This window comes from Zosterops lateralis (genome assembly GCF_965231275.1).
Source record: "Zosterops lateralis genome assembly, chromosome: 17".
NCBI classification, from domain to species: Eukaryota; Metazoa; Chordata; class Aves; order Passeriformes; family Zosteropidae; genus Zosterops; species Zosterops lateralis.
In genome coordinates, this window is record NC_139777.1 from 2,172,927 (window position 1) to 2,190,215 (window position 17,289).

A 17,289-nucleotide genomic window follows, 5' to 3' on the forward strand; every position below is an offset into this window, starting at 1 on the left:
GAGCATCTGACCAGCATGGGGAGAAAACAGAATGTAATGTAGACTGGCCTATTTGCCTTGAATATTTGTCCTGACAGACCAGCTCCAGGAATAAAAAAATTAAAAATAATTTTAAAAAAGCATATTTGGGGAAAAAAATTAATAAATAATTTAGAAATTTTTGGCATTTATCCTTGTTGTCCCATGCATCCCTGATAACACTGCTATGTATTCTTGTAAATGAATTCCTGTGTCACAGCCTGACTTTCCCTCTTGGATCCCTTCTAGGTCTCATGGGTCGAGCGATCCCTCCAGACCGACACAGTCCCCATAACCTAAAGGAGCAGCATCACATGCGAGGCTCAATTACACAAGGTGAATAAAGCCTGTGAGCACAAGATGAGCATGGACAGGGAAAGCATCTCACATGCATGGCCCCTTGTTCTCATCGTCAGGGTGGGACAGGAGGAAGCAAGGGTGGGCACAGCAAGGTCCAGCTGCAGATCTTTGCAGCCCCTGCTTTGTGCTAGAGAGATTTTCAGTCTCGCTCAGCTTCTGCCAACCTAAATTCTGCCAAAGTCAGGGACAGAATTGTCAGTGATTGGCATGAAGCAGGTTGAAATTAGTGTGAAGTGGGTGTAGGAAGTGGTGGTAGATGTGAGATGGACTGGTTCCGTTAGCAGTATAGCTGCTCTGTGGGCTCAGTTGGGTACCAGTCCCTGAGTTACATGTGTTAACTAGAGACCCCCTAGAAGTGAGTATCTGCAGGGGGACTGGGAGCCCAGGGTTTTCCTGGGGAGTCTCCCTCTGCATCCCATCATCTGCTCGGGGTTTGCAGGAATACCTCGGTCCTATGTGGAGGCCCATGAGGACTACCTCAGAAGAGAAGCCAAACAGCTCAAGAGGGAAAACACTCCACCAAGGGACTTATCTGATGCCTACAAGGTCAGATCTCATGATCTGACTCCTCTGAAAATGAAATCAGCCCATGAAGAGCTGGTAGCCACAGTGAAAGAAGCAGGAAGATCAATCCATGAGATTCCCCGGGAGGAGCTGAGGCGGACACCAGACATCTCTCTGACCAGACCTCTGAAGGAAGGTTCCATCACGCAGGTGAGTATGGAGTGAACAGTGGATGAGGTCAGTTCTGCTCAGACTGCTGCCCTTGCACAGATGCCAGGAGCCATTCCCAAAGTAAAAGGAGAGCAGAGAGTTTTGTTTTGCATCACTAGCAAGAACTGACTCTCTGCTTAGGTACAGGTTGTCCTGTCCCATTCTTTGAAGGGATCTCTTCCAATCCAAACCATCCTGTAATCCTTCCCCGCAGATAAATACAAAACCCAGCAAACCCCTGGCACATCAAGAAAGCAATGATCCACCTAGATGTGTAAATTAAAGAGGACCCGTTTGCCTGTTTTTCAAGGACAGAGTCAGCTTGGGGCCCTCAGCATTTGTGACTCTGGGTGCACATAAACTTGGTCTCCTCCCTTCATGGGCAAGTGGCAACCCAGCAAGGCCAGTGGTTAGGATGAAACATGGCATGCCAACTCCTGTTGGCCTCCAAATATTTGCAGGGTTCCCATGGCACCTTGCAGTCCTATCCCATTTCACAGTGTGTGTAGGAGAGAGGCGTGATGGGCACAGCCAGCCTTCAGCAGTGACTCATCATCATCCTGTTGGAGCACAACAAGACTTGCAAGATGGGCCCTCCACCCTGCCCCATGCTGAGTGGTTATCTCCGCTCTGCCGATGGCTGTTGGCTGTTTGACTGAGAAAACTTGGTGTATTGACCCACTGAACGAGGCATCCTGAGTGCTGTTGAAACTCAGTGGGATGCAGTCACTGGGCTCCTTCTGTTCTAGGCCCTTTTGATGTCCCTTCTGCCTCCTGTCCCCAGGGTACCCCACTGAAGTACGACAGCGGCTCTTCCTCCTCGAGTACCAAAAAGCACGATGTGCGGTCCATCATCGGCAGCCCCGGCAGGACTTTTCACTCTGTGCATTCTCTGGATGTCATCCAAGACCCGAGGAATCTGGAAAGAGCTTACGAAGAGAGCCTGAAAAACAGGCCAAGCCCTGTGACAAACTCGGGTGGCTCCATCGCCAGAGGGGCTCCTGTGATTGTACCCGAGCCGGGCAAGCCCCACCAAAGTGCCCTGGGCTATGAGGACCACCAGGCAGGGCACAGCACGGCGTTCAGCAGCCACTTGCACAGAGGGTCTCCAGTCTCCACAAGGGAGTCCACGCCACGGCAACATGAAGGTACCTGGCAAACCTTTTATTGGATGGTAAAATATTTAACAAGCGAGCAGGTGAGGTGCACGGGAGGTGGCTGCTGACCCCACCTGCCCGGGGGGTTCCCAGCAGGTGCCTGTTGAACCCGTTCTTCCCAGCAGCCCACGCCCACAGCTGACTCATGGCACTGGGGTGGCTGCCAGGGACAGCTGGGGCTCAGTGCCCTTCCTGGGGGTGCTCACACTGTTGAAGTGAGGGCACCTCACCTGCACCAGGGTAGCCAAAGGGAGACTTGGGTCAAGGTGTTTCAAAAGTGCCCTCCCTGTCCCAGCAGTGGCAGGAAAGCAGTGCTTGGGACACTGGGTGGGACATGTTCACACTTCTCACTAACACCAGCAGTGACCTCCTTGTGCTGAAGAGTGTGGCAGCAAGGCTGCACCACAGTCTGCTTGTGCAGGCCAGGATGAATACACAGATTGCCCAGCGTGAATGTGCTGGAGTGGAGGGATGATTTGGGAAAGGCCTCTCTCCCAAGGGACAACTGGGACTTGGCCCACCCCAACCTTGGTGGTGTAACAGGGCATGGCAGTGCAGAGAGGAGGGAAAGGTCCCTCGAGTTCAGGGTAGCTACAGTTGTCCCTGTGGAACATGCTTGGCCAGAGGCATCCCTCAGGGACATGGCTTGGCCGCAGTGCTCAGTCTCTGACTCATTTCCTTCTGCTCTCTGCAGGGAGCATCACTGCTGGGAAGCCAGTGTCCCAGGACAGAAAGATCACCCCCACATCGAGAGAGCTCACCAACTCCAAGTCTCCGCACGCCCCCGTGCCCGACCACCACCACCCCATCTCCCCGTACGAGCACCTGCTCCGCGGCGTCAGCGGCGTCGACCTGTACCGGGGACACATCCCGCTGCCTTTCGACCCCGCCGCCATCCCCAGGGGAATCCAACTGGAAGCAGGTACCTTAGCTGGGGGCACAGTCTGTTATTCTCCTCCTTATGCTCTGAAAGCCTGAGGTTGGTTGGGGGCACAGTCTGTTATTCTCCTTCTTACGCTCCAAAACCCTGAGGTCTCCAGCGCTTCACATCTGCATCCTTTTCTCTCCCAGCTGCTGCTTACTACCTGCCAAGGCATCTGGCTCCGAGCCCCACGTACCCACACCTGTACCCCCCGTACCTCATCCGGGGCTACCCGGACACGGCAGCCATGGAGAACCGGCAGACCATCATCAACGACTACATCACGTCGCAGCAGATGCACCACAACGCCGCAGCCACGGCCATGGCGCAGCGGGCGGACATGCTGCGCGGGCTGTCGCCCCGGGAGCCCTCCCTCGCCCTCAACTATGCAGCAGGTCCTCCCAGCATGGCATTCCAGGGGTTTGGGAGCAGGATGGGAGGGGGAGGATGGGTCAGGCTGGCACTGCCAGCTCCGTGTTGTCCTGACAGTCCTCTCACTTCTCTCTCCAGGCATCATCGACCTGTCCCAAGTGCCACACCTGCCCGTCCTTGTGCCCCCTACCCCTGGCACCTCTGCCACCACCATGGACCGCATCACCTACATCCCTGGACCCCCCCAGACCTTCGGCAGCCGGCACAGCAGCTCCCCACTCTCCCCAGGTAATGCTTTTTCAGTGGGAAAATGACTGAGCAGGATGCTCATAACCAATCCAAGGCCATGGGCTCAGCATGCCAGGACTGTTTGGGAGACTCCAGATTAATTCTCACTCAGGGACTGGCTCCCTCTCTTCCTCTTGTTGAGGGCTTCCTTGCTTTTCCCCCTTCTCTCCCCAAAGCAAACAGCTCTGTGGAAGGTCATACCCTGGAGATGGCGCCAGGACAGTTATTCCACAGTTTGTCTGGGTTTTGTCGCGCTGGTTGCCCTCGTCTGTCCTGCTCCAGGTGACCTTGGATGGAGCCATTCCTTATCTGCTCTGCAGACACAGCGATGTGAAGAGCAGGCAGCATTCCCTGGGGAATTGCTGTGTCTGCAGCCCTCTCACTGCCTTTTGGTTGGGTTTCAGGAGGGCCCACGCACATGACCAAACAGTCAGGATCATCGGTGTCCGAGCGGGAACGGGAGCGGGAGCGGGAACGAGAGAGGGAGCGTGAAAAATCCATCCTAGCCTCCACCACAGTGGAGCATGCACCTATCTGGAGACCAGGTAGGCTGGGGAGGAGTCCATCCTCCACCGTGGGACCTGTGCTGGGTGGAGGTAGGGTGAGGGCTGTCGGGCAGAGAGCTAAAGAAGCCCTTCGTTGTGCTCTCCCCAGGTACAGAGCAGTCCAGCAGCCGTTCGTCCTCCCACTCCCACAGCCACCAGCACTCTCCTGTCTCCCCCCGCACCCACGAGACCATCCAGCAGCGCCCCAGCGTGCTCCACAACACGAGCATGAAGATCATCTCCTCGGAGACCCCCACCCCTTCCGTCCTACGGTACGTTCCCCCTACCCACCATGGTTTCCAATGCTTGCCTGCACCAGCACTTAGTTAATGAGCACCTCTGAGAGGAAGGAGTGAGGTTATTTTTCCTCAGTGGGAGCAGGATTGGGGCTTTCATGGAAGTTGTGATGGGGAGAGGCACATTTTAGTGCCCCAATTCTTTTGTTTTTCATGGTGGCTTTTCCTGCTGCCAGGAGAGCAAGTAGGAGTGTGCCTGCACCCAAATACAGGTATTGCTTCTCTTGCTGAAGATTGCCTGGTTGTGGAGTTATCAAGGTCTTTGGATAAGGGACTGTGGTTTTTATGTTCTCCAGTCAATGCATTCAGGCCCAACAGCCTGTGGCCAGTTACTGTGGTGGAGGTTCCATCCAAGCCCTCCCCACTGGCCCTACATGGCCCAATGATATCCTCAGGAGGCCTGAAAGGAGCTCAGCCAGACAAGACTGAAAACTGAGGCTCTGATGACAGCATTCCCTTTCTCCCTGCACTCCTCTCATCTCAGCCTTGTCTTCATTTTCCTTGCAGATCCTCCTCCACCACTACCACGTCACCGATCCGCTCCGCCGCCTTCCCCTCGGCCTCCACCCTGCGCTCCTCCCTCAGCACGGCCGATGGCTACGCGGCCCCTCTGGACCCGGCCCTCCTGCAGAAAGAGGCCTCCAGGGCCCGGGAGGCCAAGGCAGAGCGAGCCCAGACTGACAACAACAACGTCTACACCTCAAAGCTGCCCAGTGGGGCCAACCTCGAACAGTCGCCTTCGCCCATTAAAGCCATGGAGTCGAGACCTTTGCCCGCCTCCGGACCTGGTTCCTCTCATCACTATGGCAGAGGACAGGGGAAAAGCCAGCAGCACCACCACCCTCTGGACCAGCAGCACGCAGCCTCAGGCTCTGAGCAGCACAGTAGAGAAAAGAGTCAAAGTAAACGCTTTGCCATGCAGGAGCAGGAGCTCCGAGCACTTGGTAAGACCACCACGACTGCGGCCAACTTTATAGATGGGATTATCATGCACCAAATGTGTTGTGGTAAGGGGCAGCAAGAAAGAGGCAGGCTGAGTAACAGCCCCACTATGGATGGCCAGAAATTGTAGGGCAGAGGTGAGAGAGCTGTGGCCTGACACCCATTTTATTTCATTATTTCTCATTTTTACTAGCACATTTTAGATACTGGCTCCATCAGATCCCCAAGTGTGCTCGTCCCTTTTTTATTTTTGCATGTTTTAAGGATCTTCCCTTCTCCCACCCTCTTTTAGTTTTTCCAGTTGGCAAGTCCTATTTTGCAAATGTTGTCCAGTTCCTGGTATTGCTTTTTACAGACAATAGCCATTTGCTAATTCTGATTTCCCCATCCTTAGAAATTCCCAGGCAGTCTGTAAGGAACAGTTGTGGGTAATAAATCAAACGAGCAAAGCGGAGAGCTGGGACTGTGAGCGTGACAAGGCTGCTGGCCATCAGACAAGCACCTCCCTGCTCATGAGCTGCAGGATCTCTGAGGGCTTTGTGAATGTCAGCTTGGATGGGGTCCCTGTGCTTGGGGTGACCTCACTCAGGGTCCTGGTGCTGTGTGCTGCCCAAGGTGGGCACTGTGGCTGTCCTGGGATCACTCAGCCCAGCTGTGCTCAGCAGCCATTTCCAGAGCAGACCACAAGAACCACCTAATGGGAATCTTGTGTAAGACACAAAAGCACTGGGATTAGTTATTCCAGTAGAAACTGCAGGGAGGAGGATGGATTTCAAGGTCTGGGTCATTCTTAATGGGACCAACGTTCACCCAGAACATTCATCCCAACTCCACTAGTATGCAGAAATAACAAGCAGCTTGTGGGAATTTTGTGGGACCCCATCTTCAAGTTGCAGCAGCTGCCTTGGCTGTCAGTACTGGGAGTTTCTGTCCCACTCCCCATAGCCCAAGGATGGAGAGGATATGGCAGCATGGCTGAGGAGAAGAGCTGCATCCCATCCCACCCCTCAGTCATGTCTGGTCATGGCACCTCCTAGCAGCCTGTTGCTTTGTAATGCACTTGGAGGCCTCCTGTGCAGCCACCTCCACTCTCAGGGCATCGCTGTCCCTCTGAGCATAGTGGGGGTTTCAGTGGGTGGAGAAAATAGGGGAACAAATTGTGAACCTGCAGAGGTTGGGTTTGGTGTCTGGATCTCATGCTGTTGCCAAGAGCTGCTGAGTGTCCAGTTCTGCAGGAATGAGACATCACCTCTTCACTGCAGCCATCAGCACAGCTGGACATCAGAGGTGGCCCTGCAGTGTGACCTGCCAGGTCTTCCCTCGTCTCTTTTTTCCTCCACTTTGCTGAATATGTGATTCTACCCACAAGCAATGGTGCAGCAGTGCTAAGGAAAAGCTAAGTGAGCTCCTGGTTTTAACTCCCTTCCATTTCCTCAGGCTTTCATGGAGGCTACAGCCCTGAGCGGATGGAAGCAGTGAGTCCTGTGAGCTCGCCCAGCCTGTCCCATGAGAAAGGGGCCAAGCTGCTGCAGGACACAGACAAGGGGCATGGGGAACATGACCTGAGGCAGAAGCAGCAAGGTGAGGACAGGGGCTGGCATGGGAGAGCCCAGGCTGGCTGTGCTCCAGTGTTGGGACAGCATTTGAAGAAGGGGACACAGATGTCATCTCATTCCTACTCTCTTGTTGGTGCCCCCCAGGCTCACTGAAGGGCTCGGCTCCTGAAGCCCACCTGCAGCACCTGCGGCAGCCCGACGGCCCCCAGTGCCAGCCCCTGCAGTCCAGCCAGAGCATCAAGGGCATGAACCAGCGGGTTGTCACACTGGCCCAGCACATCAGTGTAAGAAACTAACTTCATCCACCTCCATCACCTTCCTGCTGGGGCTCCAGGGAGGAGGGAAGAGCTCGGTGAAAAATGTCTGGTGGGGATGGGCTGAGAGTTATGCTGAGACCTCAACTCCTCTAGTTGGGGGCTGGAGAACAGGGGGCATCACGAGTGTTCAGCCCAGGTATTTGTGTCCCCGAGCAGCCCATCACAAAAAGCTATTGCAGACAGGAGGCAGAAGTTCCATCAGCAGGGATAAATCACCCTATTTCCCTCCTGCTCACCCTCTTAGCTGAGCCCAGCAAGGGAAAAGTGAAAACCACATCTCCATCTCTGACTCTGTTTTCTTTTCCCTCTCTAGGAGGTCATCACGCAGGACTACACACGCCATCACCCCCAGCAGCTCAACTCCCACATCCAGGCCCCGGTGTACTCGTTCCCCGGGGCGGCGTGCCCGGTGCTGGACCTGCGCCGCACCCCCAGCGACGCCTACCTGCCGCAGCAGGAGCACGCCGCCGCCGCCTCGCGCATCTCCCCGCAGGGCGAGGGGGGGAAAAGGTGAGCTCAGGGCTGGCAGAGGTGGGCTTCTGCTAGTCTGAGCTCACACAGACCCAGGTTGGCTCAGGGGAAAGTTGAGTGGGTGCCCTTGGCTACCTGGTGCCATGGTGAGGGGTTGCGCCAGGGGCAGATTGGAGTTTGGCATTGCTCTCCTAGGTGCTGTTCACTGCTTACACAGCCCAACTCCTTTCTCATCTGGATGTCTTTCCCTTGGGGTAGTGCCTCTTGCCATCGCTGTTGTCCTAGAGATGCTCTTTAGACCCTCTTAGAGTCCATGTATAATTCTCTTCCCAGTCACAGGATAGTTTAGGTGGGCTGTTGAGATGCAACATCTTGAGCAGGTTGTTGTCACAGCTGGTTGAGTTCAGAATATTTCCACTATTGGAGACAGCACCTCTCTGGCCAACCCGTTCCCAGCATTTCAGCACTCTTACAGGAAAATAGAGTTTTCTCATGTTGGGATGGAATTTCACGTGTTTTGTTTGTACCTGTTGCCTCTTGTCCTGTCGCTGTTCTCAGTCCCTGACCACAGATGATTCCAAAAAACCTGAGGCAACATGTTTACCATTGGTTCAATGTTAATTTTATCTTCATCTTTCACAGTAAATCAGAAGTTTATTAGACATGGGTGCCCTGACAACTGCAATTGTTTATTTCAGGCACCACCTGTATTTGTTTTAAAGTCACTCTCAAATCCCCTTGCTGCTACAAGGCATGTCTGGTTGCTGTTGTATGGAATTAAAAAATGGGTCTGTCTTCCCACCCAAACACCCACCCAGATGTATCCAGGAATGAGTGGTGCCTTGTCAGTAAATGGGATTGTTCTTCCCTGCTCTGCCTGATCCTAGAGCTGGCTTTGTAACATCAAGGAAAAGAGCCCAGCCCTGACCACCCAGTGATGAAAAAAACTGGGGAAAAAAAGAGAAACCACAAAAAGAACAAAGACGTGAATTCCCAGAACTCGCTGTGAGGAATTCCTCGCAGACTCGAGCCTGGCTGTCTCCCAGGCTCTGGCCATGAGCAGGCATCAGGGGCCAGTAGTGCTCCTCTCCAAGCTGCCCCAGCTCCAGGCCCCCTCCTGCAGCCACCCAGCTCCTGTGTGGCCCTGACAAGGAGGATGGGAGGTGGTGAGTTCTGCCTCTGTTGTGTTCACAAATACAGAGAATCAAAAGCAGCGTCTCCAAAAGGTTAATACCACAGCCCTCCACAGGGATCCATGTGGAAGGTCCCTTCTGGGCTGCTGTGTTTGGGGTGGCTCAGCTGTCCCACTTTCAGGGGATCAGGCTCAGGGCTTGGCTCAGCCCAGCTCTCTCTACCCGTGCTGTGAAAATCACCAGGAATCCTTCTCCCCGTCCCAACCCCGAGCTGCTGCATAGGGACAGGGTGAACTGATGGCATGTCCCGTGTGTGCCCAGGTCCCCGGAGCAGAGCAAGGCGGCGGCGGGGCCCGACAGCTGTATCGAGCCCGTGTCTCCACCAGACGGCGTGGGAGAAGCCGAGCACGCCAAGAGCGCCCCGTACCCCGTCCTGTTCCGCGAGGGAGAGCCCATGGACCAGAGGTACTGCCTGGGAGGGGATGGGGATGGGGGTGTCCCCACACATGGCCTGGCCTGGGCTGCTTTCCTTGCTGCCCAAAGCTGTGTCCCATCCCAGGGGTTGTATTTGTCCTGTTCAACATCACAGGGATACATTTATTGTTGGGATAGGGAGAGAGGTTGGACATGCTGAGTATCCCAGGGGCTCCCAGCCTGATCCTGAGCAGTTACACTGAGGGAGGAGTAGCTTTAGGTAGGACTTTGTGCAGTGGATGTTGCAGAGGTTTCCAATGGTCTTTTGCTCTGCAGGATGGGGTCCAAATCCCCAGGAAACAACACTCAGCGTCCGGCTTTCTTCAGCAAGCTGACCGAAAGCAACTCTGCCATGGTGAAGTCCAAGAAGCAGGAGATCATCAAGAAGCTCAGCACGACCAACAAAAACGAGACGGAGTACAGTAAGAACCTGTGGGGAGGCAATGCAGGGCACCAGGGGAGGAAAAGCCTCGAGGACACATGAAGCAGAGGAGATTTGGGAATGGGTGCTGCTGTGTTAAAGGGCTGGGAGCTCCCAGACAGCTCTGTCTGCACTGAAGGGTCAGACTCAATGGTCCTTGTGGGTTCCTTCCAATTCAGAATATTCTGTGATTCTATGAAGTACAAGGTCCAAATGTTTCCTAGAATGCTGTGTACTGGTGCCAGCAGTGACTGTGTATATCTGTGGAGATATACAGAGATATACTGGGAGACTTCCCAGCCCAATCTCTGTGCTCTGGGGCTGTCAATCCCACCCAAACCAGATAACCTCAGTAGGAAGGAAATAATGAGCTGAGCATGGAGAACACTTAAGAGCAATTGATATTTTAATGACTGGCCAGCCAAGCTGAATCCTTCCTCCTTGAGATGCATCTCCCCCCAGCCTTACTTTAAGCCCTACATCAATATTGGTGCAGCTCTGTAAAACTAACCAGGCTGGCTCAGATTAGAAATTCAGCCCGTTCATTCATTAACCGCTAATAGAGTAGATAGGATCATAATTTAATTTAGCCCAGCATTATACAGTCAATACTAATTCAATTTGAATCCATCTTACAACTGCTGCATTGGATAAGAGGGACCGAGCTGTCTCGTCTCCTGGATGATGTTACCATGAGCCAACAGCATTGTTATGCCCCTTTGGGGACATGTGGCTGAACCCCCTGACCTTCCACACTTTCCCTTATCAAGAAAAAATATATAGAAATTGGATACGCCTCTTATTTGATGAGAATTTCTGTTATTCTAAGGAAAGCAATATCCAAGTCAAACAGCTCAGCTAAGAGGGAAAATATTGATTTAACATTTCTTCTCCTCCTCCTTGCCCTCTCCGCTGCCCAGACCTGCTCCTTGGATAAGGGGGCATTGAGCCTTTGAAAATCCCATAGGCAGGAGAGAGGGTTTGGCTTCATGGAGCTTGTAATCCCCAGGGCAGGAGTGGGGGAGGGAGGGAGGCCAGCACTGAGCACAAGGCATTGCCCTGGCTTGCAGGGCTCTGCTTTTTTGCCCTTTCCCACCTGGTGAAGGTGCCCACTGTGGATCTCCCAAAGGCACTGGGAGTTATTCCTGATCCCAGCCAGCCCCCACAGTCCCACCCCTGTGCCTGAGGCAGTTGGGCTGCTGTCCAGAGTGCTGTGACACAGAGATGGGAGTCCTGCCATGGCAGGTCCTCCCAGCCACTAACCCACATGTGCTGCTCTCTGTACTGAAGAGCTTCTTTGTTTTTCTCCAGATGTGGGGCAGCCTGGGACAGAGATTTTCAACATGCCAGCGATTACTGGAGCAGGTAACTCCCCACATACCTGTACCTCATTTCCCACAGGGCTTACAGCTATGGAGAGCATAGCTCAGTAGATTAAAGCATCTCCTTCATTCTGTTTTCCCTTAAGACCAAGTGTAACAGTTTCTGGGACACACCATAACTCCTTGCTGGGTTGGAGAAAGGGCAGTGTAATTCCTTGGAAAGCCTGGCAGAGTTTGAGGAGAGATGAAAGGTCAAGCAAGGGTTGGCCATCTTACACCATCAGAGGGTTAAAGCATCTTAGCAAAGTGGACCTCACACCTGGAGAGAGCACCCTGCTCTTGGTGGGACCTTGTGGTCACCGGTGGGTGGGTAGGAGGGCAGTGGCAAAGGGGAATGTCAGGGTGGGCAGCAGGGTCTCTCACTGTGGGCTGGGCAGGATGCAGGAGCCAGTTGCAAAAGCAAACTGGGGCAAGAGCAGCACCCTGTTCTGGGCAAAGTGGCATTGTGGAGGACCAAAAGGGAGATGAGGGGTGCTGGGACAGAAGGAGGTGTTTCCTGGGAGTTGGAGGAGTGCTCAGGCCCACCACCAGCCCAAGGGGGAATGACAGTGGGAAGCTGTCACTCTGTTGCCACCTGCAACATGTCCAGGTGGGCTCATGAATGGAATGAATCCCCACTGAGGAATACTAATTGCTACTTAATTGATTAAGGATTAATGCTCTCCTACAGCAGAAATGCCTTCAGGTTGTTAATTTTAAGCAGGAGTACAGCAGGTTTTCACAGGCAAGGACAGGAGATGCTGTGGGCAGGGGTTTGGTGCCATGGGAGAGCCAGTGGTATAGGACTGTCAGTGGAAATGAGTTTGGGAGAAGTGAGCTGGCATCAGCTGCTGGGGTGAGCAGGTGCAGCCAGGTGGGACCTGAGGGGCCTTGACAGACAACATTTGAGGGTCAGTTTTGGCTAGAGGGGACCAGCAAAGACTCTGCCTGCTTTTACAGCAAGACAAACCTTCAAACCAGAGTCACGGGAACCTGGGATCTGTCCCTTTCCAAGCAGAGGGGCAGGGATCCCAGAACCAACACCCCAGGATGGGCTCAGCTGGGGGTCCTGGCAGTTTTGTGTCTGTATTTTGCCCTTGCTTGTTCCCTGTACCTGCCACCGCGGGAATGACGGTGGCGTGGCTGAGCCTCTGGTCCCTGTGCGGTGCTGCTCCATAACTGCATGGCTTGAGACTCACACCCACGCGGACACTTCGCCTCTGCAATCCTGTCCCGCAGCCACAGCCCAGCCCGGGGGGCGCTGGGCCCCTGGGAACCCGGCCTGGGGAGAAACGGGGGCGGGGGCAGAGGGCAGGGGGCAGCTTGAGGAGGGACAGCAGGATGGAGGGACAACAGGATGCTCCCCTCTCCTGATGTAGCCCCACACAGGCAGGCAGCTCTGGGGGCTGCCTGCATCCTGTCACCCCAGGGCTAAAGCCAGGCATGTCTTTCTCATCAAGTGTTTTTGTGGGGTACTCCTTCTTCCTTCCCTGACACTTCCTTTATGGGAAACGGCCCCAGCCTCCAAATTCCTGGCACACTGACTTTTGCTCTGTGTGCATACAGACCTCACATCCCAATGACTTTCCTCCTGCCCCTGTGCCGAGCCTGGCTGGGTTGGGAGCACAGTCCCTGCTCCTTGCAGATGCTCCCTGGGGCTCAGTGACAAACCCTTGTCCCCTGCCCCCTGGGAACCTTCCCAAAACCCAGAGTGAGTCCCATCCATCACCCCGCCAGCCCCCGCCGAGCCCCGGGGCGGGATGGAGCGGGAGGAGGAGGAGGAGGACGGGTGCATCGCAGCGCTTTAAAGAACAAGATGACAAAGTTTGTTGCTTTGCGAGAATGTGCTGACTGTTTGTTTCTTCCCTTCTCCCTTGTCTCCTTTCTCCCCCTTTCCCCGTCCCCCCCATCTTTCTTCTCATTTGGCTCCCCCCCATCTCCCATCCCCTCTCTCCTCCCTCTCCCGTATCTCCCAGGGCTAATCAGTTGTAGGAGCCAGTCGGTCCAAGAGAATTCCAGTACCAACATGGGGTTGGAGGCAATAATTAGGAAAGCCCTAATGGGTAAATATGACGAGCAGTGGGAAGAGCGCTCACCTCTCAGTGCCAATGCTTTTAACTCTCTGAATGCCAGTGCAAGCCTGCCCGCTGCTATGCCCATAACTCCTGCTGATGGACGAAACGAGGACGTGCGCTCCTTGCCAGGTCTGCAGCCCTCTCCACCTTCACTCTCTCTGTGTTAATAATTCTCAGCCTTTTTTATCTCCCCATTTACAGGGGGATTTATTCCTCCCTCCCCCCCCCCCTCCCCATTTTTGTTCATTTTGGTTTTCTTTTCTCCCCTCCCTCCCCCCAGCTTTGAGCTTTGTGGATCTGCTGATTAATCCTGTTTGATGTTAATTTAATAGTCTCTAAAGGTGCTGTTGCTTTCTCTAAACCACTGACTTGCTCCTTTCCCTATTTGTTGGTTTTTAATATCTCCTTTTCCTGTATTTTTTTTACACAATGGAGAAGTTTATGGGGGTGGAAGACCCCCTCCCACCCCAACCAAAAAATCAAAGACATAAACTTAAATAGCCAGCCCCAACTGTCTGTAAAACCCCAGTGGGATCGCTGCTGCCAAAATAGGGGAAGGTGCTGAGAAGGGCTGGTGTGGAGGACACAGGGCAGGGTGGCATTTCCCTCCCCACTCCAGTCTCTGGGGGTGTCAGGGCAGAATCCAGCCTGGGATCAAGGGATGGGATCTGGGAGCACCTGGAACAAGAGGGAGATTGTAAAGGAGCTAAAAGTGATGCTTGGGGGGTGATAAGAGAGGAGAGCAGGGAGAGTGAGCTGCCCCATGGGCCCTGGTGGGGCTTGCAGAGCCCCATGGCAGGGTCTGCTCAGCTTTGGGGAGACTTGAGCAGAGATAAGAGGGTGGTTGTGCAAATCCCCAGTTAGGAAAGGAAGAGAGGAGGGGGACCAGGGATGGATGGGGGAAGCATTTGTCCCCCACACACAAGGGCAAACTGCCTCCTCATGCGAGTGCCCTGCACAGAGCATGACACCACTGCCAGGGATCACCCTTGGAATCCAGGCACAGAGCCCCTGGCTCAGGAATAGATCCTGGGTGCACATGTGCACCTTCCTGCAGGTCAGCTCACAGCTCTCTGGGCCAGCTAACACCAGGCACTCTAAAGCTTTTTGCAGAAAAGCTTTTCTGGCTCCTGCATGAAACCAGCAGCTTCTTCCAGCTGTGCCTCCCCATGCCTGGTGGAGGCTGCCTGGTGCTGGGCAGGCAGGGTGGGATGCAGAGCCCATCCATCCCTCCCTCTTGGGGAGCTCCCCCTGGTTTATCCGGGCTCACCTGCCCGACAGAGGCCCTTCTGGCTTCAAACCTTTTAAAAACTGGCTAAACATCCCCAGGGGATTCTGCTGTAAGGAGGGATGAAAGACCATCCTGGCCATGTAGACCATGAGAACGGGGAGTGTGCTCAGGGCTCCAGCACCCAGGCAGCTCCTGGGGGATCTCGGCCTGTGCATGTGGGCATGGAGCTGTATTCGTGAGCCGTGTTTGTGGGCTGAGCCCCAAGCCACCTCAGGAGCAGATCCTGCAGGGAAATGGCCAAAGCCACACGGCCTGTCCTGCCCCACGTCCCTCCGTGGGACAGCTGGTGGCATCGCCCCACAAAGTGGAGCAGCGCAGGAGGGGACAGAACCCTCCTCCACCCGCCCCATCACCATTCCCCGCTGTCAGCCCGGGGCGAGCTTTCCTCCTGCCACCAGCCATTTTTGCAAAGCTCCTAAAAGGGAAGCGCTGGGAACCCGCACCCCCTTCCCCAACCCCCTGAGCCCTTGTCACAGTGAGCCGGGTGACAAGCAGGTTCCTCTCTTTGCAGGAGGAGGGGGGAAGCCAAAGATCGCTGCCAGACCCAACAGCCGCAAGGCCAAGTCCCCGGCGCCGGGTCTGTCCTCGGGCGAGCGGCCGCCCTCGGTCTCCTCGGTGCACTCGGAGGGCGACTGCAACCGCAGGACTCCGCTCACCAACCGCGTCTGGGAGGACAGGCCGTCATCCGCAGGTAGGGCTGGATGGGATGGGTCACCAAAGGGACCATAGGGTTCTGTGAAGGCTCAGGAGAACAACAGGGGAACAGCCACCCCGCAGTGCTGACTCTCTGCTTTCCTCTTCCCATGCAGGTTCGACGCCGTTCCCCTACAACCCGCTGACCATGCGGCTCCCCAGCGGGGTGGTGACGGCGGCTCCCAGTGCGCCGCTGCCGCAGGGCACCCCCGGCAGCCAGCACCACGCCTGGGACGAGGAGCCCAAGCCCCTGCTCTGCTCCCAGTACGAAACCCTTTCGGACAGTGAATGAGAGGAGCCAGGGGCAGGGAGACGGCGACCAAACGTGGGGCACGGGGAGCGAGTGGGACACCCGGGGCGAGCGCTCACACCACCCCGGCCCCGCCGGCTCTCATGAGCGAAGATGCAGGAGCAGAGCTATTTCATTTTTCCCTTTTCCTTATTTTTGTTTTGGTTTTTTTTTTTCCCTTCCCTCCCAACCAGCCAATTTGGTGGGGGATAATGTTTTTGTTGTTTTTGGTTTTTTTCTTTTTTTTTCCGGGTTATTTTTTTTTTTCTGTCTCAACATCTGGAAATTTCTGCATCCTCTTCGGTCTGATAAAGAAAAGAGAGAAAAAAAAAAAGCCTTAACGAGACAAAACCCAAGGAACCCATCTTCGATCTTGGCAGCCGTGCTGGGCGGTGACACCCCGCGCTCGAGAGATGAGGAGGGACCGTGAGCGGCCGTGTGTCCGTCCCGGGGCCGTGTGTCCATCCTGGGGCCGTGTGTCCATCCCAGGGCTGTGTGTCTGTCCAGGGCCACTCGGACGCTCTGCTGTGGGGGCTGTGGGATGTTCCTGCGGAGTTGGCAGCGGCCGGTGGGATGCTCTCCCCTGGACCCGGCCATGGGGATGTGCCTCAGAATTGCAAAAGGGTTAAAGAAAAAGATGAAAAAAAAAAAAAAATACCCACAAAAAAAAAAAAAGGAACGGTTGAGAAGTGAAACAGGACAGAACGTCCCTAGGGTCGGTGACCCAGAATTCCCATGTCTCAAGACGTGTATCAGCCCCTCGACGACACGCTTCGAACGTGGCTGGGAGGAGTGGGCAGGGGAGGGAGTGACGAGCTGTTTCTTAAAGAAAAAAAACAACCACACAAACCAGAAAAAAAATCCTGGTCCCTTCGATGGAAGCAATCCCGGGTCACTCGGAGCAGGCAGGGATGGGATGTCCCCGGGCTGGCTCACAATGCTGCCCACCAAGGGACTCGGTTGCTTTAAGTGCATTGTTTTCTGAATGGTGAGAAAAGGCAATTGTAAATTGTATTGGTCTACAGGGTATATTTTTGATACCTTCAGTGAATTATGTCAATATTTTACGCAAGGAAGGACTGAAAACACAGTATTACATGCTGTAAAAGAGGTTCTGTTCTTACATGCAGGCTTTGATGCATTTGTCCATTGTATGGAAGGGTTTAAAAAAAAAAAAAAAAGGTAACAATGATCCATCAAAGTTATCTATGGGAGTCAGGAGAATGTATGTACTTAGTTTAAAAAAACAAAACAAAAAAAAAAAAAAAACCAAACAAAAATCTTGCCATGGTTGCAGGGCCCCCCGTTACACACACCTTTGCTGGTTGTAGACGTTGATTCTCCAGAGCCCTCCAAGCTGGCCAGGGCAGGGGCAAAGTGGGCAGGAGGCCAGCATGGCAGGGAGTTCACAGGAAACTTTAAAAAAAAAAAAAAAAAAAGGACAAAAAAGTTAAAAAAAAGTTTTTATTGTATTTTTGTGATACACACGAATGCTCTACTTTACATTATTTTTTTCATTCCATGATGTTGGCTCATATCTGCAGTTACATGGTTAAAGAACAAAAAATATTAGACTTTTTTTCATTCACTTCCG

The 17,289-nt window shown here is 54.1% G+C and overlaps 1 protein-coding gene across 1 annotated transcript in view; it reads left to right on the forward strand.

Annotated features, from left to right (window-relative positions):
* The window catches only part of NCOR2 (nuclear receptor corepressor 2), a gene marked incomplete at its 5' end in the record, with an annotated part of 157,478 nt that extends 140,594 nt beyond the window's left edge, over positions 1 to 16,884 (forward strand). The window contains 18 exons of the mRNA XM_083874116.1: positions 268 to 354; positions 818 to 1,092; positions 1,877 to 2,240; positions 2,944 to 3,171; positions 3,321 to 3,566; positions 3,682 to 3,831; positions 4,236 to 4,376; positions 4,486 to 4,648; positions 5,180 to 5,616; positions 7,052 to 7,195; positions 7,315 to 7,454; positions 7,801 to 7,997; positions 9,413 to 9,556; positions 9,842 to 9,987; positions 11,298 to 11,351; positions 13,324 to 13,551; positions 15,225 to 15,404; positions 15,523 to 16,884. Coding sequence (XP_083730242.1) covers positions 268 to 354; positions 818 to 1,092; positions 1,877 to 2,240; positions 2,944 to 3,171; positions 3,321 to 3,566; positions 3,682 to 3,831; positions 4,236 to 4,376; positions 4,486 to 4,648; positions 5,180 to 5,616; positions 7,052 to 7,195; positions 7,315 to 7,454; positions 7,801 to 7,997; positions 9,413 to 9,556; positions 9,842 to 9,987; positions 11,298 to 11,351; positions 13,324 to 13,551; positions 15,225 to 15,404; positions 15,523 to 15,698 — 3,500 coding nt within the window. The 3' untranslated portion in view covers positions 15,699 to 16,884. The remainder of the gene's footprint in view (positions 1 to 267; positions 355 to 817; positions 1,093 to 1,876; positions 2,241 to 2,943; positions 3,172 to 3,320; positions 3,567 to 3,681; positions 3,832 to 4,235; positions 4,377 to 4,485; positions 4,649 to 5,179; positions 5,617 to 7,051; positions 7,196 to 7,314; positions 7,455 to 7,800; positions 7,998 to 9,412; positions 9,557 to 9,841; positions 9,988 to 11,297; positions 11,352 to 13,323; positions 13,552 to 15,224; positions 15,405 to 15,522) is intronic.
* Positions 16,885 to 17,289: the final 405 nt, after the last annotated feature.